The 21451-nt window shown below is 39.6% G+C and overlaps 1 protein-coding gene across 1 annotated transcript in view; it reads right to left on the reverse strand.

The window, feature by feature from the left end:
• Positions 1–6453: 6453 nt before the first annotated feature.
• The window catches only part of GYS2 (glycogen synthase 2), a gene marked incomplete at both ends in the record, with an annotated part of 39903 nt that continues 24905 nt past the window's right edge, over positions 6454–21451 (reverse strand). Inside the window, 11 exons of the mRNA XM_079536472.1 lie at positions 6454–6675; positions 7734–7814; positions 8933–9096; positions 9999–10094; positions 11973–12099; positions 13423–13536; positions 14178–14256; positions 14946–15005; positions 17830–17936; positions 19527–19647; positions 20049–20166. Of these exons, the coding sequence (XP_079392598.1) occupies positions 6454–6675; positions 7734–7814; positions 8933–9096; positions 9999–10094; positions 11973–12099; positions 13423–13536; positions 14178–14256; positions 14946–15005; positions 17830–17936; positions 19527–19647; positions 20049–20166 (1289 nt within the window). The remainder of the gene's footprint in view (positions 6676–7733; positions 7815–8932; positions 9097–9998; positions 10095–11972; positions 12100–13422; positions 13537–14177; positions 14257–14945; positions 15006–17829; positions 17937–19526; positions 19648–20048; positions 20167–21451) is intronic.

The raw sequence follows: 21451 nt of genomic DNA on the forward strand, positions 1-21451 counted from the left end.
TCAGGCAGCATCTACTCAGCTCATCGCAAGCTTTCCCGTGCAGACGTGAGGTTGCTTGCTTCCAGCTTTCAAGTAGGTTTATAATTTGGCATGGAAAGTACAGGGAGGAAAAAGCACCCAAAGCCACGTAGTGACAAAGCATTACATCACATGCCTTAACGCTTCAGCACAAGGCGCAGCCGAGAGCCCACTTTCCACTGCACATCTGCCAAGCAGTGCATGGAAGGTGCCATCTGTGATGTCTTATGGGGGCATTTCCCGGACTCAGCTTCCAAAGAGTAACTAAAAACCGAGCTCTGTAAAACGTAAGCCACTGCCCAAACGACTGGAGTTTTAGAAACATGTAAGTTACAGCTGAGAGAGAAGTCGTGATGACTCCCGCTGTTTGGTCTGCTCAATCTGTGTCTACTTGGAGTTCATCAGCCCCGCTGGCAAAATTAATATCTCTGCCATGGTATTATGAGCCCTGTTATCCGTATTCCGCATCATAACATCACACAGTGTACTGGGAGTTAAGGAGCTAGTGGTGCTGTTCCGTGGATTGTTGCTGTTTCCAGGTACCTGGATCTCAGGAGAGAAGAAGAACTACATCTCCCAGAAGACTTTCACTGCTCCCTTTCCATTTTCTGTTCAGAGGGAAAGATAAATCTGTTTCGCAATTCACGAGGCGGCCCCTTTTCTTTTACTACTTGTCTCTTCAGCAAAGTGCCCTGAGGATAACTGATCCGACTGTTAAAGGCAGATGTAAAGGAGGCGTTAAGAGCCTCAGCCTTTTCCTTATCCACAGAGGTCAGTAATATTGTGCTATTTTGCATTCCGATGTCATATTTAGAAATTAGTTTTTTATACTCAGAGCGCACTGGGCCTTCGTTAAGTTTGCCACTCTGCTCTCTGCAGCTATATGTATATACGACAAATTCAAAACACGGATGGAAATACCTATCTGGTATCTGTACACAGCGTGGCGTGCATTGGACATGGAAAGGTACAGCCCAGAGGGAGCTGCTAATGTGACGGAACGTGTGATATTTAAACAGGCTTCCAGCTTCTCCCTAGAATTCCTTGTGCGTTTTTTGAACGTTCGTCCGAGGGCCATGTTGTTAACCTCCGTAATGGCAGCCAGGAAGGCATGGACGACGCATGTCGCAGGGGAAGAGTCACATTTTAATTTAAAAACACCCCCCACAATAATGTAGAGGCCATGTGCAGCCTGTCATGCAGATGCTGGAGGGCACATCACACGTGAGTGGAGGATGGGCTCCTGTGCAAGGCTGGGGACAACCCTGCTCCTCATACCGAGCCTCCCAGCCCTCCAAATACACCACATCCCACCAAGCTCAGCAAGCGTTGGGCAGGTGGCACAGAGACAGTTTGCCCTGCCGGGGCTATGGACATGCAAAATGAGCAACACGCGGTCTCCTTGGCGCTGGAGAGCTCGGATCTGGGCCCAACTCTCCAGCTGTGGCCTCCTCAGAGCTGAGCAAAGGGGCAGGATAACCGCCCTTCATCTACTGGCAGCACCGGGCCTCACGCAGCACAGGGCGCCATTCACCAAGGCAGCCTGGGCTCTTTGCTGCTTCAGCCTGGTGTCCAGCAGGACTCCTAGGTCCGCTCCAGCTGGCTAACCCCAGCTGTCATGCGCTCCTGGGAAGTTTCCCCCAGGTGCAGAAATTTGCCCTTCCCTTGTCATGGGGTCCCTGTCCAGGATGCAACAGTGCCAGCAGTGGCTTGGCAGCAGGAGAAAGGGGAGAAAGCAACAACAGCTGTGCCGTTAGCAATGCCAACACGTATTTTTGCGGTTTGTCTTTCTAGTTTATTTGCATGGTGGAATTGGACACTGATGGCAAGGGTCCATTGGGGCCGGCGTGTGTCCCAGCTGCTGCCCGGCCCCAGTCTCATCAGCTCGGCCGCTGTTCTATTGCTGCCGGCTGGGTGGCCTCTTCTTTGGTGATGCCGAGGCCTGGCAGTCGCTGGCCTTCCTCTTCGGGGCTCGCCGGGACTGCTGAGGAAGGCTGTGGCCAGAGGGCCCTGCCACAGGCTGCCCTGGCTCTTCATGGGGCACTGCCTGCTCCACGGTGACCTCCGCAGGGTTGTTATGCGGGCAGCTGGGATGCCCAGCGACGTCTCCTCCTGTCCTGCCTGGGATTTCGTCCCTGGTGGAGCTGGCAGGGCTGCTGGAGAGTGCTGGGCCAGGGTCAGGAGCCTCCTGTTGTGGGGCAGCTGTGGGCTCTCATGTTGGGTTGGCCTCCTGTGCCCCAGCAGCAGGGGTGACGTTGAGGCCCAGCAAGCGCTGAGCCTCCCTGCCGTACTTCTGCACGGTGAAGGCGATGAACTGCCTTACAAAGTTGCCTGTGTGGCCGTGCAGGTGGAGGTCCAGCCTCTCCATCAGGATGTCCTGCTCCAAGCCGACGAGGAGCAGGGCCGAGATGACGCTGTTGGCCAGCGCTTCTGCCTGTGGCTCCTCGGTGCCCAGGATGCGGCGCAGCTTCCGTTGCAGCCAGGAGCGCAGGGGCCGCAGCAGGGCCGGGTTCTCCCGGAAGATGGAAGCCCAGGTGTCACGGGAGAGGCCGCCCGCAGAACGCCTGGGCACTGCAGGCCATGGCCAGGCTGCCCGGGGCCCTGCGGGGCGTCGGGTGGCAACGGATGCCACTGGAGCCGGTCTGAGGACCAGCTCCTCGTACTTGCTGTCCGCTGGCGTGGTGTGGATGATGGACTGCACACTCTGTTTGCAAAGCGGACACTGGGGCCTGGTGCTCGTCCACCGCTGGATGTGGCTCTGGGCAGCCTGTTCTGGTGGTTTGCAATCCTACACATAGCAGGGGGGTTGAAAGTCGATGATCATTATGGTCCCTTTCAACCCAGGCCATTTCCATGATTCTGTGATTCTGTGATTCTGTGATTCTATGATTCTATGTTTCTATTATTCTATGATTCTACGATTCCAGGATTCTATGATTCTATGATTCTATGATTCTGTGATTCTATGATTCTATGATTCTGTGTTTCTACTATTCTATGATTTTTTGATAGTTGGACTTGATGACCTCATTGGTCTTTTCCAACCTTAATGACTCCACGATTCCATCATTCTTAGGCAGCAGGAAGAAGTCCTGCAGGCTCTCCCCGTGCAATTCTGTGATTCTATGATATTCTATAGTTTTCAGAAGAGACCTTTTCCAACCTTTCGGATTCTAGAGTTGACTGTAAAAGGGATTTGAATAGTGCTACTCTCCATCTGAGAAGGAGATTTTTGCCACCTATGATGTGGTTTGTGCTGCTTCCAAAGTAATCAGTAGTGAAATGCTGGTCCTTCCATTACCTTATCTGAAAGTGCTAATCTGGATGTTTAAAGGAACAGGTCCCTCTACCCATTAGGCTACTGATTCCATTAGGATTAATTGGTTTGTGTTGATTATACAATGACCTTGGATGGAGAACCTCAGTTTTTCAGGAATCTTAGTAGTGATCATGGATGGGCCTGAACGTAAAAATTTTGGAACATCACCAGGAGAAGTATTGCGTGCTAAAGAAGCCCCATTATACAATAAACTACTAGAAAATGAAAAGAAATTTGCACTGTTCACAGATGGAACATGTTGTATTGTGGGGAAGCATCACAGATGGAAATCTTCTATGTGGAGCTCTATGCAGCAGGTTGCAGAGGCCACCAATTTGCAGAGGTAAAGGCCATCCAGCTGGCCTTAGATGTTGCTGAACGCGAGAGGTGGCCAGTGCTTTATCATTGTACTGACTCATGGACGGTGGCAAGTGCTTTATGGGAGTAGTTATGGTAGCGGGAACAAAAAAACTGGCAACGGAGTAAACCTATTTGGGCAGCTGAATTGTGGAAAGACATTGCTGCCTGAATAAAGATTACTGTTGTAAAGGTGCGTCACGCAGATGCTCATGTGCCAAAGCATTGGGGTACTGAAGAACAACAAAATAACCATCAGATAGACTGAGCTGCTAAAACTGAGGTGACTCAAATAGACTTAGACTGACAAAACAAGCATGAATTATTTCTAGTTATGTTGGCCCATGAAACCATCAAGGAAGAAATGCAACATGTAAGTGGGCTAGAGACCAAGGAGTAGACTTAACTATGAACACTATTGCACGAGTTATTCATGACTGTGAAACATGCACTACAATTGAAGAAAACCAGGAGGATGAAACCTCTCTGGGGGTGAGGCCGATTCCAAAAGTATAAATATGGGGAGGCGGGGCAGGTTGATTATATCACCTTGCCACGATCTCGCAGTGGTGTTATATGCTTACCATGATGGACGAAACCACTGGGTTGCTTGAAACATATGCAGTACCCCATGCTACCGCCTGAAACACCATACTGGGTCTTGAGAAACAAGTACTGCCGCAACATGGCACTCCAGAAAGAATTGAATCTGATAATGGGACTCATTTCAAAAATTCTCTTTAAATTCTTGGCCAAATATCATGCTATTGAGTGAATTTATCATGCACCTTTGTCATGCACCATCTTCTGGTAAAATCAAACTATACAATGTTGTTAAAAAGTATGTTGAACATAATGGGTGATGAAACATTTAAGCATAGGGAGAATCATTTGACAGAAGCCACCTGCCTGATGGCTTGAGGATCTATGAATTGAGATGCTCCTGCCCAATCCAGCTCCCTACATACTGTAGAGTGAGATAAGGACTCTGTAGTACATGTAAAGAGCACACTGGGAAAAGTGGTTTTGGTCTTTCCAGCTTCTGGAAAGGGCAAAACTCTCCATGGAACTGTTTTTGCTCAGGGACCTGGGTCAACTTGGTGGGTGACACAGGAAAATCAGGATGTTCATTGTATACCATAAGGGAATTTGATGTTAAGGGAGTGTAGTCAGTGATTCCACATACATATATATGTGTATATATATATGTTTGTATGTGTGTAATGCATGTTAATCATTGTTTGTATATATATAGTAAGCATGATGTACTAATGTGGAATAAGGAGTGGAATGTCATGGGTTTATGATTTTTGTTATTGGCATTCCACATCCTAACATCATATAGAGCACTGGGAGTTAAAGAGCTAATGCTCCAGTTTCATGGATTGTCGATAGTTCAGAGTATACCTATCTCAGAAGTGAAGAAGAACTACATCTCCCAGAGGACTTTTTATTGTTCTGTTTCCATTTTCCATTTAGAGGGAACGATAAAACTGTTCACAAGCCGTGAGATGGTTCCCTTTCCTTTCTGCTCATCTCTGTGGTGTGTGCTCTCTAGCAGTCTTGCCTTCAGCATTAGAGTAAGGTCTTCAGTTTTTGGACACTCATTTCATTTGATTTATTAGCTTCAATTCCAATTATATTTTATTATATTTTGTCACCTTGCATTCTGGTATCTTATCTAGTAAATTAACTTGCGTCCTCAGATCGTTGCTGCTTGTCTGTTTTTGGTCCATCTCCCTACTTTTTCCCCTTTCTCACTCTCAGGTTGTGGTCCATGGGTTCCCCCGGCCCCATTAGTCACATAACTGGACCAAACTGGCCCATAAACTGTTGGCAGATCTCTTCCAAAAAATAGAAATAGAGCCCAAACCAGCGGGCAATTGGAAGAACTAAAATTACACCGCTTTGAATTGTTCTGTGGCATATCTTTGTCTGTATGTGCAGCTGCTAATTAAGTTAATTTTCTCATTCTCTTTAGACAAGTCACATTAATTTCCTCTCTGAACTAGTTTGTTAACAAACTCAATGTAAAACATGATGAAAACAATTAAAGAGACATACCAGAGGAGTCAGAAAATAAACAGTCTGCTGTTTATTGTGGGTCTAAAGGACTTCAAGAAGATGACTTCATTTGTATCTATAATTCAAATGACCACCTCATAAGACTTTATATTGTTCCACAGTGTGTTTTAATCCAAGACACTTCCATGTACTGTAAAAAATGTTTCAAATGATGCAAGTTTACAATAAGGTAAACAGCATAAGGAAAGATAAAGACCATTTTCTTCTCAGTTTTTTACCTCTGACAAGATTTCTCCAGTGTAACACTTTTTTTCTCTAAATTTTCTGAGCTCTGGCTTAAAGATTATGTTAGTTTGGGAGGAGGGAGTGAGGGACATAAATGAAGGAAGAATTCATTTGGAACAACCATTGCAGAACTATCAGCATGAACTAATATTAGTGTAGATGATTATGCAGACAAAGGTGTGATCTACACTTTAGATAAGCTTAAGGAGACTGTTACATTCTCTAAGTTTACTAAGCTTGATAAAATTCTTCTACTTCTGAGGAGCACAGAAGAATTGTCATTTAAACTACTTTCAAGATGAAGAAAAATTAGGCTTCCCAACAATGTAGATCAAGTGTCATTTAAGATTCTCCTAAAATATAACATACTGTCCTTAATACAAAGCTTGCAATGCCTACTTTACTCTTAAATACATGGAGAGACTCTGTGTGGATGGAGAGTAACACATTCAGTTCCTGAACTCTCCATGCTGTTTCTTCTTTCCTTGTGGCAATACTCCAAGTGAAAATGGAGACTTGATATTTTGCCTATCCCTTTCAGCTTCCTCATCCTCATCGTATCTTTCATCCTCATCTTCATCTTCGGCTTCACTATGGTGAGGGCTGGAATGCTGAGAGACAGAAGGCGATGGTGGCACTGATGAAGGTCTTGGGAACCTGAAACCTTCCGTCTGGCAGAGAGAGAATCAAATTGCATACAAATTACCACAGTGTTCCTTAATTGATTGTGTATAGCAATTTAAGACTGTCATTGCTACAAAGCAAATCATGGGTAATGGATGTAAACTAGACTGCTTTGCACTCCAAAAATAAATTCCCTTGAACACAGATCCCTTAAATCCTTCTCTGCTAGAAAGTGCTTGTATGCCAGTGATCTTTAGCTGGTGTCATAAAAGATAGGCTTTCTTTCCAGCATGGTTTCTTGTAAAATATGATAATCTTTACTGAGCTTTAAAATCCTCACCATTACATTAAATCCTTCTAAGTTCTGTAGTCAGAATGTGCTGAATTCAGAATCTGTCTGAAGTTTGAACAGTTTTCTAGTTATAATGCCAACATCTGCAGAACTAGAGCCAAACAAGGAGTTTTGGCCTAAGCCTCCTTTCTCATTCTCGTTTCAAAATACAAGTTGCTCTGGTGGTTTCTGTAGATTTAGTTCAAATAGCATGGAATTTAGACTGGGTCCCTTTTCAAACTGATGCTATTATGCATTATACATGAAATGACTGGAAGTGTGCCTATAAACTGACCCCTTGAAATTACAGCCAGTCTCCTCCTCACATCCTCTATTTAGATTAATGCAATATTTTGTGTCTTTTTTTTCCCCTAGTTACACTTTCCCAACTGCTCTTCAATAGTTGAGTTTGTACCGAACTTCTCCATGGGGTTAATTGGAGGAAAAATTAGGGACTCTCTTCTAACAGAAATTGCAAAGGCCAATTCCTCAGCTAGTCTATAGTGGCATAGACCCATCCATGTCACTCTAGATCATCTGAAGAACTGCTTCTGTATTGCACACGGTACCCTTACTGTTTGCATATGACACCATTATAAGTTCTGATTGGAGCTTGGGTCTATAACTAGAGGTTTTAACTGTGAGTTAACTTCCCTATAGTTAAGTAAAACCTTATTGACTCTCTCACTCTCACACACACACATATTCTTTTTCCTTCTCTCTGTAAAGTAACTGAAAATGCAGATGAATTCATCTCTAAAAAGCAGATTTTACCTTTGGTGGAGCACATGGTTCCATCTCAAATTTATCAGGGAATGTTCTGCTGAGGGCCAAGTGTCTAGCATGCATGTAATACTGCAACATAAAAGAGAAATCTTTACAAGTCAAGGAAGTCTTGGCTAGATTAAAAAAAAAAAAGGAACAAAGAATGAGTATCTTCTCAAAGATGGTGATGAACAATGGCCGAACACAAGATAAGCCAAATGATACTGATATTTGTAAAAAATGTGTTACTGGGAAATAGCAATACTGAAGCAGAAGGTGTACCAAGATGGAAACCAGCACTCATGACGGTTGGTGTAGTTCAGTGTAGAGTGACTAGTATTTATCTCTCAGCATATAACAGGGTCTTTTTTATCCAGAGAATTTTACATCTTTAAATATACATGTGTATACACTCAAACTTCGGGTTCATCCTTGCATAGGAAGACTGTGTAACCATTAAAAAGAAGAAATATTTATGAGTTTGATGAGGTGTGACATTAAAGGATTTGCCAAAAATAGTTGATGAATCTACTATAATCACCAGTCACCATTACCTGTACAGAAAATAATAGCTTGTGTCAGAGTCTTACACAGTGTTAGGAGTCATACAAACAGAAAGATTCTCACACAGACACCAACAAGATCTAAAATATAAGATCTAGAACAAGATCTAAAATAGTTACAAAACTGATAAATGTGCATCCATCCACTTCTTTTTTCCTGTAGATTTAAGAACGTTGCTTTGCTAATTTCTTCTTAGTAGGTGGTACAGTAGTGTTTTCTACATCAAATTAAAAACTCCATTTTGTTTTAATGCACAGATTTAGTGCACAGGAGTGCTGATGAGCCACAAGGTCTAGCAGCGTTTTAGGAAGAACAGATAGAATTCTTGAAAGACTACAGAGCACAAATCCTACTCACTGTACAGTTGCCAGGGTTCTCAGAGACATAAGCTTTTTGTACTGAAGTTGGCATAAGGAGTAGAAAGAGATCACTGTGTCTGGCTTCTGCTCTAACACATTCAGTTAAGTTATGCCTATCCTTACCACAGGACAATGGAAGAATTACACCAAACTATAAAGGCAGCCATCATCTTTAGCACCTCTGACAGGTGCTTTTCAGAACAGGAATGCCTCCTTGCATTGTAGCATGATGCTGAAGACAGAGTGTCTGGAATTTTTAATACCTCTATTAATAGTTTCACACACCCTGCCTAGGTATCTCCAGTCCAACAGATCTGAGAGCCTCTCAGTTCGGTTTCTTTGGATGATCCTCTGGCGACGGGACTGCTGACAAAATCCATACAGGAACTGAGTCAGCTGGTTGCATGACTCATCAGGTGAGCGGAACCTCCTGTCAACTATGTAGATGCCTAAAGGATACAAAGAAAATGTGAAGATAAGCTGAACTGAAAGTGGAATCTGACCTCTTACATTTCCATTCTACTGTCTGTCACATAGTCTTACAAATATTACCTAAGTTGTGTCAATGCCCACATCTATGTTTTTGCAGAGTAGAGCAAATGACCCGTCTTTCTACCTGTAACCTTTCTAAAGGTTTTCAAGGACATGTCTGGCCAAGCAGGTGTAGATATATTCTGCAGCTGGCCCTATCCCTTCCAGTAGGTCAGGATATAATTGGGACTAGCGTGGAGATGTTTCCATTTGATTGTACAGACAATCCAATGTGCTTAGTAAGATGCTTTAGTTTGGTCACATTCTCAATATTGTCTTAATGTACTGGGATTTGGCTGTACTCCTCACCACAATTTAATGAGGGATCATTTTTCTAGTTTAATGAGCAGATTCTTATCTGTAAGTAGGCTCCTTTTATTGTCAAAGGCTTATTTTTAGTGTACAAGATAATTTACTGTTTGTTTGATGAGGGCATGCCTCACTGTTCCCAAAGTCACAGCATATCCTTCTTGGACTACTCAAAGAGAAGGGGATTTTCACTGCTTCTTTTGAAGGTCTCCAAGTGTTCCAGTGTAACTAGAGGTACTGAAGGGATGTGTGGGATAAAGAGGGCTGATTTTGAAACAACAGAGCAAACAAAAGATTAAAGATAACAGACAGAGAACCTGGAAAAAAAAAATGGATAAATATCAAAGCTTGAATAGCTTGCTCAACATCACCAGAGTTTTGGAGCTCTGAATGTATTTTCCTAATGCACTGTACTAGTAAAAACATGAAATTCAGAAGCTGAAGCATTGTTGCTGTGGTTTTGCTTCCTAATTCAGAGGCACTATTTTGATATGGTGTTAAAAAAGTTTACCATAAGCAGCTGGGTCAGCAACATGTTCCTGCATGAAACAGCCGAATCCAGAAAGGTTTGTGGTCACACTGGGAATACCCATCACAGTACATTCAGCTGCCAAAAGAAATAGATTAAAAAAAAAAATGTTTATGATATAAGCAATATAAGGCAATATGTTTATAATATAAGGCAATATGTTTTGAATGGTTTCACCCCATGAGAAAAATAGAAAATGAAATAGACGAACAGAAGGTCCCATAAAACTAGAGCTGCTCTGAAAAAATCAAGGGAAAACTATAATGCTTTGTAGTGGATTAAAGGGAAAAGAAAAGAGAAAGAAAAAGAAAGGATTTTTAAAGAGAAAATTTCATACTGTTTTTGCAAATATATTTTTGTGTTTTCCAGTAGCTAAACTGAAAAAATCGCAGGATTCTAGTGTTGAAACAGAGAATCGTGAGACATGGCCTGGACTGTCTGCATTTTAAACTGAAGCCTGTTGTACACAAATGTTAATTAGGTGAGTCATTACTATTTGTAAAATTGATTCTCCTAATTGCAAGAGCGTGCAATACGTTGTATGTTGTTATTAGGTGCTTTTAAACTAGTCTCTAGAGTAACAACAGAGAAAACATTAAGTTTGAATTGCTTTCAAAGTACATGTGGAATCAGCTTTACAAATTTATAAAATGCATGCCTCTTTTGTAGTTATTTCTATCATGGTTGTGAGTAAGAATAACTTTTTACTCCTGCTTAAAGAGCTTCTGCTGATGAATATTAAGCCTAACCTAAAGCAACAAACATATGAAGTAAAATACTCCAACTGAAATGCTGAAAGCCATCTACATGGCCTTCCTTCATATGACAATGAAGCTGATACAGCAGAGCTACAAATCCACCAAAAAAGAACACTTTCTGTTTCAGGGAGAATTAAATGGATACATCAACAAAGAGAATCTGTTCTGCATTAGCAAAAGAAATAACTCTTTTAACAAGTGTAAATTGCAGCTTTCCTCAAACTGCTAAGTAGTAGTCTAACTTTTCTGGTCAGGTTACTTTAAAATTTAATTTCAAAATCGTCCCTGGCTGTCACATTTTCCTTATACTTCAGCTGAGACTAAAACAGGAAGAGAAAGTGCCAGAATCCAAAACTTGCATTGGAATTAGATAGCTCTCTTAAGTAGTGAGAAATAGCTCTGGAGAATGATCAACTTCACAAAACTTTTATTCTGATTCACTGGCTTACCGTGAATTCACTTCAGAGGAGCATCCAAATGTTCAGATGTGTATCAAGATTACAGAAGATATTTTGCAGGACATACAAAATAAAACAGGCACCTAGGCTTTGATCTTGATAGACATTCAAGTTTATGGTTTGTACTGATTTCATTAGGTGTTAAGTACCCATTGTAAGTCTGGGTAAATTTTTTTGAACCTAAAACTAAATGTTCTCTGTATCTTTAAAAAATTTCCCTTTAAGTCTGTGAGAATATCTATTACTTCATGTAGGTATTTGTGGTAAATATCTTAGATGTGGTGTTACATACACATACCAAACTTAATTGCTATCTTGAATTAAACCCACAGAAGTATGTCTGCTGGCAGCATCAGAATTCTTGCTCTCTTCTCTGTTTTTCAATACGCACATTCTTCTAAATCTTTTAAAATCCCCTATGCAAATTAAAAATTATATTTAAAAATGACTTTTTCATTTTATTTTATTTTGTTCTAAAGCCACAGAAAATTGAAAGATTACATGTTAGTATGGAAAAGGGTCCAGCGCAGGGACAAATTTGAGTAGCTGTCAGTCAGTAGATGCCATTTAATACCACCTGGCCCCCAAATTTTTTCAGCAGTAAGACCTTTGCACTGCAGAGGAAACAGAGTCGAAAGAGTTTTTTCAGCACTCTAGAAGAAACTGGCTTTAAATCTATTCTGCATCAGCAGAACGGGTATTCATCTTTTGATACCTATTAAAATGTACAGATTGCCTACCTGGAGTGTAACCCCAGGGTTCATAGTATGATGGAAATACACCCAAGTGACAACCTCTAACAAATTCTTCATAGTCCAAGGGCAGCAACGGGCTTGTCGAAGAAAGAAACTCTGGATGTACTATTACCTGGATATTCAAAAATTACATTAGAGGTGAAAGAGAAGCATCATCAATGCATTGCATTTATCAGTAAGCTTCAGTAATTTTTTTCACTCTGGTCTTCTTCTGAGCGCTTGGAGAATACCTTCCTTGTCCATCCTGTTATCTAATTCAATTTCCACACTAAAATGCATTATCTTGTAACCTGTCTGTATGTAGTCTTGTCCTGGAAATAATACTGATAATGAACACTATTTTCTGAATGGGTCTTTGGCATTATTCTTCTTGCTCAAGAAGGGCCATGCACATTGTTGATTATGCCTAAGGCTGTAACATTTAGCAGTACTACATTGGTTCTCTTGGTCTGTTGTACCACAATATTGAATATTGGGATGTTTTCTTCCAGAGGAGACCTCATAAGAATACAGCGCTCCAGAGCACCCAGCTGAAAAATAGGAATGCTTGCAGTTCTCAGAGGATAGCTGAAACCAGATGTATTATAATACCATCATCATAATTCTGGACTTGGGCTAACTGATCTTGCTGAAAGACTAAGCTTATTAGCTTAGGCTAATATCCCTCTTCCAGGACCCAAGCTAATTTGTTTGCATGACTCTGCTGGGTTTGAGGTCACTGCCCCATATTCCACTGTCAAGCAGAGAAGCACCTTCTATAGCCTGCCCAATCAGCTCAGGGAGAAAGGATTATGAGGGAAGGGTTAAACCTTCTCTGGGCCTTTCTTCCTTGCATTTACATACTCTGAACATTATTCCATGTCAGGGATATGCCCTTCTCTGTTCTTAATAATATAATCATGTTACTCGCTTGGGTAAATTGTATTCAATCAGTAAATGGCTTGTAAACTCATTATGCAAGCTTATTTGATCCCAAGGAATCAAGTAAGATTTTTCATTGGCATCACTGTAGCTTTTTCATATGCTAACTGTGTCTTCATGGACGTGTAATACACGTCTCAAGATGACTTTCTCTTTCAACTTTACAGAATTTTTATCCATGACATTCAGCTTATTAGGTGCTAAGCCTGTTGGTATAGTAGGTAATTTTCCTGTTGTAATGCCAGTTTTGTACAACCTATCCAGTCAAGCCTGTTGAGAAGCAGGAGGAGGTGTCTACAGTATTACATGCAATTTACTGACTAATTATTCAAACAGTTTGTATTCTATTCTCAGAGCTCACTGGATCATTATTCCTGGAAAGGGGGCAAGGGGGAAGAAATAGTACATTACTGACTCTCTATCAGGAATTCGACTGTTCTTTCTATGCTGATGATCCAGATTCAGACTCTTTAATTCCATTTTATATCTAGAATGAGAAAACAACAGAAGGTACCTTTACTCTGTCTGTTCGGTTGTTGAAAAGGCCAATACGTCGGATGGTATTGAGTATGGGATCATTGCCATCGTCAATCATGTTGTGGGTGGTCACCGGAGGCAGACAGTGTCGCTTAAAAGAGAAAAGACAATCCTTGAGCCAGGCAAAGCTCCCGGAAAAGTGTCCTGTTACCATTTTCTGAGGTTAGTGGAAGACACTGGGAAATTTTGCTTTTAATGTGGATAGCTTTTTACCATTTCATTTGAAGACATGAAAGGAACATTGTTTTTTTACAGAGCCCAGGACACAAAATGGACCATAGAAGCTGTCACAGGCTAATTTACCTCAAAAGAAATGTATTTGCATTAACTTTAGAAATGCCTACCATTTATTTCTACTTGTTTTTTGTGGCAGAGGATTGACCTTAACTCTCCTAAGGGATTGAATTTACATCTTTCATTAAAATGGAATAATTCAAGCTTCAGAAACAATGCAAAGACTTTGAACTTTGTATAAAAGAAAAGAGTGACAGCATTTGTTGTCCTGCATGTGACTGGGGGAAGATGTGCAGATTTGCCAAAATAATTATTTTGCATCAGACTTTCCTCAAAAACAATCACAGACGATCTTTAAATGTTACCAGTGAAAAACTTTTTTTTGTTGTTAAAAACTTTTTTTTTTTTTCAAAGCATGCATGTCATACACACAATCCTTGTACACAGCTGTGCTTAACTTACACAGTGGATTTTCATATAAATAATTTGCTTTCTGACCTGAGTTGAAAAGATGGCTCTTTTCATAATGGTTATATCATCCCGGTCAAGAATCTTGCTCAAGTCTGGAATTTCTCCTCTGCGGAGGCAACACAGAGCCTAGTTTACCAAATGATTCACTATCAGTCCTTCTGAGAACTAGCATTATGAGTTTACATTAAAGATGCTTAAAAAAAAAAAAAAAAAAAAAAAAAGAAGAAGAAATAAACAAGGTCTGATCCGAAGTCTGCTGATGTCAACCTGAATCTTTCCTTAGTTTTCCTGTCCCTTCTACGCTCCCTACAATTTATTCTCCCACAAAATTGCTATCCTTCCAATTAACTTACAGAAAACTCCAAAAGGAATTTTTGTTTTGTTTTGTTTTTCAATCACACTTTATTTTTGCTGAAGTTTCAGTCCTCTTAGCTCTGGATGATTCACTTCCAGCTCACATCAGCTGTCTTTTGAAAGGATACAACCAATTCAGTAACCCATATTTGTCTCGGGTGCTCATTTTTGTCCATGAGTTCTCAGCATTACATAAACATCCCCCATGTCTCTTAAGATCCTTTACAATATGGGATGTTAGTACCTTTAATTTTTTCATCTGTGGTTTGCCTATCATACAACTATCCTGTATGCAGCACAGAGGGTCCCATATCCTTCTCCTATATCCTTTCTGTAGACCCCAATATTTCTTAGACAAAGAGTAGAACCACCAAATCACTATAGGTAAGCCACGTGAATATGTGGCCCTGCAAGACAGGACAAAGTAACCTATACACTCACTTTAGTAAGGCATTGTAGAGTTTCTTTCCAAACTTTTCTTTCACAGATTGTGCAGTGTCCCTAGGAAAATAAATACATTTATGTATAAACATGAGAATCCTTTTCAAAGACAGAATAAAACATATCCCTGCTGCTGTGAATAATATTGTGCTTTTCTGTGCTGGTGGAACCAAGAATGCAGAAGCAGAGGTTTAATTCTCAAATGTCTTTTACCCAACCAGCAGCCATGACTCATTTCAGTGCAACAGAGGATACGATCTGTACCCAATGATGAACTAACTGCTAAAGCCAGAAACAGATGATTATTTCCAGCACTTTGATCAGTAGGCCACACTTTCATCTCAGCTATGAAAAAGAAGACATATATGTGACTTTAAGTAGAGAAATAGGCATTGAAGGCCCAGATGTTTTCAGTTTAACTTGACCTTATGAGCAATACAAGAGGTAAAAAAAAAATGGTGATTTTAAAGCAAGATTCTTCCTTCCATTTCAGCCCTGTTCTTTCACTTAATTTTTTTTTTTTTTTTTCTTTTTTTAAATAAGGGTTAGATTAACAAGTAATTTGGCATAAGTCATTTCGGAAATCAAACATCTTTCTGGAAAGCCCAGCCCATGTTTTAAACTAATGATAAAACCTGTGACAGAAGTGTTATATTTTTGTTGAGAAAGAACTTGAGTGAACAACCATTCTTAAAGCAAAGAGCCATATCATCGTGATCCTAGAAGAAAGAGCTTGGAAGTACAGCTGAAAGCAGTGCTCTCAAGACAGCAAATACACTCTCAGTCTGACTAAAATGCCCACTTTCATGGGACTTTTCCTGCTTTTCTGATTTCTAAGAATTAGACTTTGGACTTGGACAAAATTTGTTGAGTGAAATTCTAAACTTTACCAAGCTCAAAAACCACATACTTATTTTTAGTTGCTCTCTCTCGGCTCACATTGATACAATAGTAGATGACTTAATTCTCTGTGAGCTGTGAAGCAGCTAAATGTCAAAACAAATTGATTCAAATACCAGCAAGCTAGCCCACTCATGGCTATGTTTTGTTGACTCATGCCTTGAACAATCTCCAAAACTTAACCCAGATAGGATAGGCTGCTGTTTCATAAGCAGAAGAAATATTTTATATCCCATATCAGCCATCATCTATTTCTTGATAACTGCCATCCCTGTATTTAACTTCTGTGGAATCCTTAAAATCAAATCAATTAATATTATTATTTAACAGTGATATCAAGTGTTTTTTTTTACAGCAGCTCACATGATGATCGTGGCATTGTTGCACTGAAGGACACAGAGGATCTTTTACTTTTCGCAGAGAACATCTGGAAACAAAACTTTTTGCATGATTTCACACCTTTTGGTTTACTTTTACAGTTGCCATTGTGCCTGTATTTGTGAGTACCAGAGAAACAGCCATGTAATAGAGATACAACTGGGAAAAATCTCTGCAAATTTCATTTCATTTAAACTTTCCTAATATATAGTATTTATTTAATATATACCTGTTGTATTGCATTCAAACATTACATGCGTTAAATTAAAAATATGGCAGAGGCAAAAAGGGCCCATTGAAAGCATGGCTGTCTCTCACTGCACTCACATTAGTTTACTGAAGTTGATGTACAGCCAGAATCTTGCCCTATGACAGCAACAACACGCCATCCATTTAATTCTGATCAGGCTTCAATGGTATTTCTCCCTGGATGGATGCATACACTTTCTCATTAAAAGCTCTGGATATATTACAGCACTTTAGCTATCTAAGTTGAAGATAATTGTGTAAATCCTCTGCACATCCACAGAAGGTGTTGGCCAATTTCAAAAGATGATTTTGCTTGCCCATTTTAGACTCTTCCTGAGGTTGTAGAGGATGAGTCGTGATCTGGAATGAACCATCACTCTCTACTGCCAATGAAGGCTGCTCAGAGGCACTGCTTTTTAGGAAGCCACATCTGAACAGCCAGTTCCAGCCTCTACCTTTGTGGCATCCATTTTCAGAGTGGCAAAACATTTTCTGAAAATCCCCAAAGTCACTGTTTGATGACTCCAGAGATAATCTAGAAAGCAAACAGATTTCTCATATCTGACTTCTTTCTCAAGTACAGTCAGAGCTAGATATTCCAATGACCCTTAAACTATTTCTGTTGCTGCGTCTGTGCGATTTCATTATTCTTTAATCAAAGGTTTCAACTTGTCTCCTGATACCCAGAAATTCAGCCACAGGTTATCTGTTGGAGGCAGTTAAAAAGATATATATATATTTTAAACAGTATTCTTTTCGTAATCTGTACCTTTTATATACAGATCTCTGAGTCATTTCTATAATTTTATAACTAAGGAATTGGCATCTGAAAGAGGTTAAACACAGTGAGAAACAGGTATCAAGGCAGAAGCTAGGAGCTTTTGTCCGTTAGCTTAAAAATCAGCTTCCTTACTTCTGCAGTAGAAGTATTTAACTGTTTTGCTCATCTGATAGGGTGTACATTTTGATTTGCCTGATTAGATAATTAATCTGTAAGTACGCTGAATGAAATAACATTTTCCACTTTTTCTTTAAACAAAATTAATCCTTCACTTTCTTGATTTTCTTTGAAGAATATCATCATTCAGTTCTATGATGTGTCTCAATCTGAAAGTACCTCACGTATCTCCTCCTGTGTAGAATCACAGAGTAGTTACAGGGAGATGAGGTTCAATGGTTGAATTCTGCTTTGCTTTTTTGTTTGGAAAGTAGTAAAATGAATTAAAAAAAAAAAAAACAACAAAACAACCTTATAAACTCATAACAAACTGTGACAAGAAGAAAGAATATTAATCTTCATCAGAAACATCAATATGTCTCCCTGAGAATCAAGGTTCTCAGTGAAAATGGCAATTACCAGAGCTGCTTCCGGACTGCTTGTCCTTTCAGGGTTTCCACATTGAAATTGTTTGTCTTTGCTGGCATAATGAAGAACACAACAACTGTAACATCACTCTTATGTACCTGAACAGACATGGGATGGAGAGAAAAAATTAAAACTCACCACTGGGTATCAAAGACCACGTTAACACTACAAAATAGTCACAGCAAAACCCAGCAGACTTTCACTGGTCATTCAGGAAGACTCTGATCTTACTCCTCTCCCTTTAGCTGTCAAGTTTTTATCAAGTCAGGAATATAACTGAGAACAGATACAGATAAACAGGTATCAATTGCTCAATTCCAGTTTGATCAACGTGGATCTTCCTGGCTTCTCATGGTTTAGTAAAGCATGGCTTAGGATATGAATATAAACAGCAAAAAAATAAAAATAAAAATAAAAATAGCAAACAGATTTTCTCATGTGACATAAACTTGGTTGGCTTAAAGGAATGAGAAACTAGTTTAATAGATGAAGAGTGCACAGATGTGGGGCAGGGGACTCCATACAGCAAGCAGAACAATCTTCTGCAGCAGTGCCCCAGGTGTATATTCTAAAAGAGTTATTATCAGAAACCACTGTATATCTGAATCCCTAACACAGAACCTGCCAGACACACAAAAAAAACCCCACAAGTAACCTCTTGCTCATTTCTTACATCTTAGCTACTCCAAAGGCAAAAAGCACGAGATGTAAAATCCAACCCTTTGGTTATAGATGGTTTCATTTACTTCTCTTGTGCATAAACAAGTTTCAGAAGATCAAGTTCCTGAGAGATTCCTCATGTGGAGCAGAACAAGACTGGACTCTTGTCAGCAACTCTTTAAAGGAAAGCTAAGAGTAAACTGCTCAGAGCTGTAAAAATTATTATGAATTACTTCCACTCCATAAACATTGGACAAACAAAAATACTGTTAGTGTGCTTCTATCAGATGGAGGTACAAAAAAATGTGTAGTGTAAAATAATAGGATTCACTTATGATTTTAAGATTCTTCCCTTTCTTTAGGGCAGCTCAAAAGTCTATATGCTATTATATTAGTGTATATTAACAAACTGTCATAAGGTATACAGTTTGTCTTCAAAGTATCAAAGTATCCAATGCTGAGCATTTCTGAGGTTCAGGCACACTACTGGAGCCTAGTTTAAGTTTCACCATCATTTTCAGGCTCACAAATAGTAAGAGTATCCTTCTGATCCCAGCCAAAATCCCCTTCCGAAGTAATTACAGAGCAAGTGTTCTTTGAATAGTTTTGGATGAAATCTGGAGCTGGCAAGCGCGTTGTAACAGTAAAACAATAAAGCCATCTTTAATTTATGGGAAAATAATTTAAGCTATTAGCATAAAAATATTTTTTAAATTGTATTATTATGTGATTATTTTTTTATCTTCTTTCTGATAGGTGTACTTTCAGAGTAAACTCTTAAATCGTATTTTTAGTATTTTTCTTTAAAAACAAGGGTGGCAACCACAAATTAACTTCTTGAGGTACGTAATCAATTATTTTTAAGCAATCTGGCATTGTTGTATGCTTTGATGATTCAGGGAGATAGGTGTATGAAAAGCCTGAATGTGCTATAATTATTTTCCTGTAAACCAGAGTATGAAATAGAAACTATCGCACATGACTTCTATAATACAGTAAGTTTTCTACATTTCCAGAAGCTTCCTTACCCTCAGCAAAAAGTTTAGTCTTGATAAGGCTTCTAGAAACATATCAGCTCCTTTGTTGGAAAATTCATATCTCCCAGCAATGAAGAAAAATAAGGTATTTTCAAGACTGAAGTCAAGGTGGCTGAAACCAAGTGAACAAACATACAAGCATGAAAGTATTTTTCAAGATGTAATCATACAAAACACATGTTTTTCTATTCTGGAGAAATTTATTACCCCAGGAAAATAATGAAAGAGAGGCTTTTCTTCACATTAAGGTGACTATCAATCTGATAAAGTCCATCTTGGGTAAATAATGAAAATAATCAAGATCTTCTGCCTGATCCCACAAAGTCTTAAGCAGAGTTAGAGCTGGAATCTGAAATTCCTTCAGTTTCTGTCTGAGAAATCCCAGACAGATATTTGACTAAGTTGGTAACAATTCACTTCCTTTATGAAGTATTTGTTAGACATATTGGCTTGTTTTTTTGCTTTAAATAGTGTTGGAAAATCATTGCTAAATCTGGAAAAGTAAAAGCATACCCATAGAAATGACCTCGAATGAACTCTTGAATCCTAGCCTTGTACATGGAATGCAAATTCTGAAATTCATGCATTGCTGAAAACTTCTTAATGTTCAAGCCATTTGGAGTGACAACATCTGGAAAAGCAGAGAAAAGGCAGAGGCAAACATCTTCAGAGTCAGAGAAATTCTTAAGGAAAGAACAAGTGTGCCTTCCAATGGCAGTATGTGAACAGTTAATACATACTCTTATCACTCATGGCTCGAGAACAGCACTGCCTAATACAACGGTTTTTGTTAGTTTTCTCCACAAAGCTATTACATGTTATATTCCACTCTCTACAGCATTGAAGTGGCTTTCTTTTGACCTGTACTCAATGTTAATATAAACCCTGCTGGATATAAAGGTCCTTTTTGTCCTCTCAAGACTGAATTTATGCCTCCACTTAGCCATTTTTTTGTGTAATATGTCCCTTACATCTTTAATCCTGATATCACCGTTGCCTGCTTTATTACTTGATAGAAAGCTCTTGAAAGCAGAAATTGTGCTCTACTACACACTTATTCACTGCATGGCATAACAGAGGCCTGTTCTATCCAGACTTCTGAGGATTTAGCAGAAAAGAGAGCTTTTGCACTGGGGCAAAGGGCAGTTTGCATTCTTGCTAGATAAAGTGTACAGTCTAAATTTGGCAGAGTGACTGCTTACATCAAACTAACTTCACATGCTGCTGTTGTGCTTAATTTTTAGGAGTACTAAATTTGAATAATAATTTAGGAAATTATCTGACAAAAGCTTGAGTGTCTAACGTTAAACCTGCTCTCTGATGAATCATGTAAGGTTCTGTCTCTGATCATAAGTTTTATCCATGATTTGAAAGATGATATTGTGGAATTTCTATTATTTTCATTCAGTTACAAAACATACATTTCTTAAGTAGTAGAGAATACTCTGAATCAAAGTTCTAGGAGATTTAGTTAAGATCTAGACCTAGATTTTGTAGCTGTATATATTTGACCAAAATCATAAGAGAAAACTCTGAAAAAGTCCTGAATCTTTGCAGTTTGTCAACAGAAAATATCATCCTGTGCTATCGTTACCTAAATCAATTCCAGTTTCTTTCCTTTCCTTCCTGAAATCAAATGATTCTGATTTGACCCACTTGGGGCAATGTTAGAACAGAATTTTCACCAATTCATTAAACAAAACAAAATGACCCCACATTTAAAATGGGAGTAAAGCCCTCTTTCATCATATTTTCAGTAGGGCACAGAATTGAAATATTGTTTGTTGAGCAGAAACAGCGAACTGGACAGTTTGGGAAACCACGTTCGCTTTATACCTCTGAGACTTATGTAAATGACAGATTGAACACCACTACTGATGAAAGGGTAAATGGAGCTGCATTTTAATCAAAGAATA

Source organism: Tetrao urogallus (assembly GCF_951394365.1).
Source record: "Tetrao urogallus genome assembly, chromosome: 1".
Classification (NCBI taxonomy): Eukaryota; Metazoa; Chordata; class Aves; order Galliformes; family Phasianidae; genus Tetrao; species Tetrao urogallus.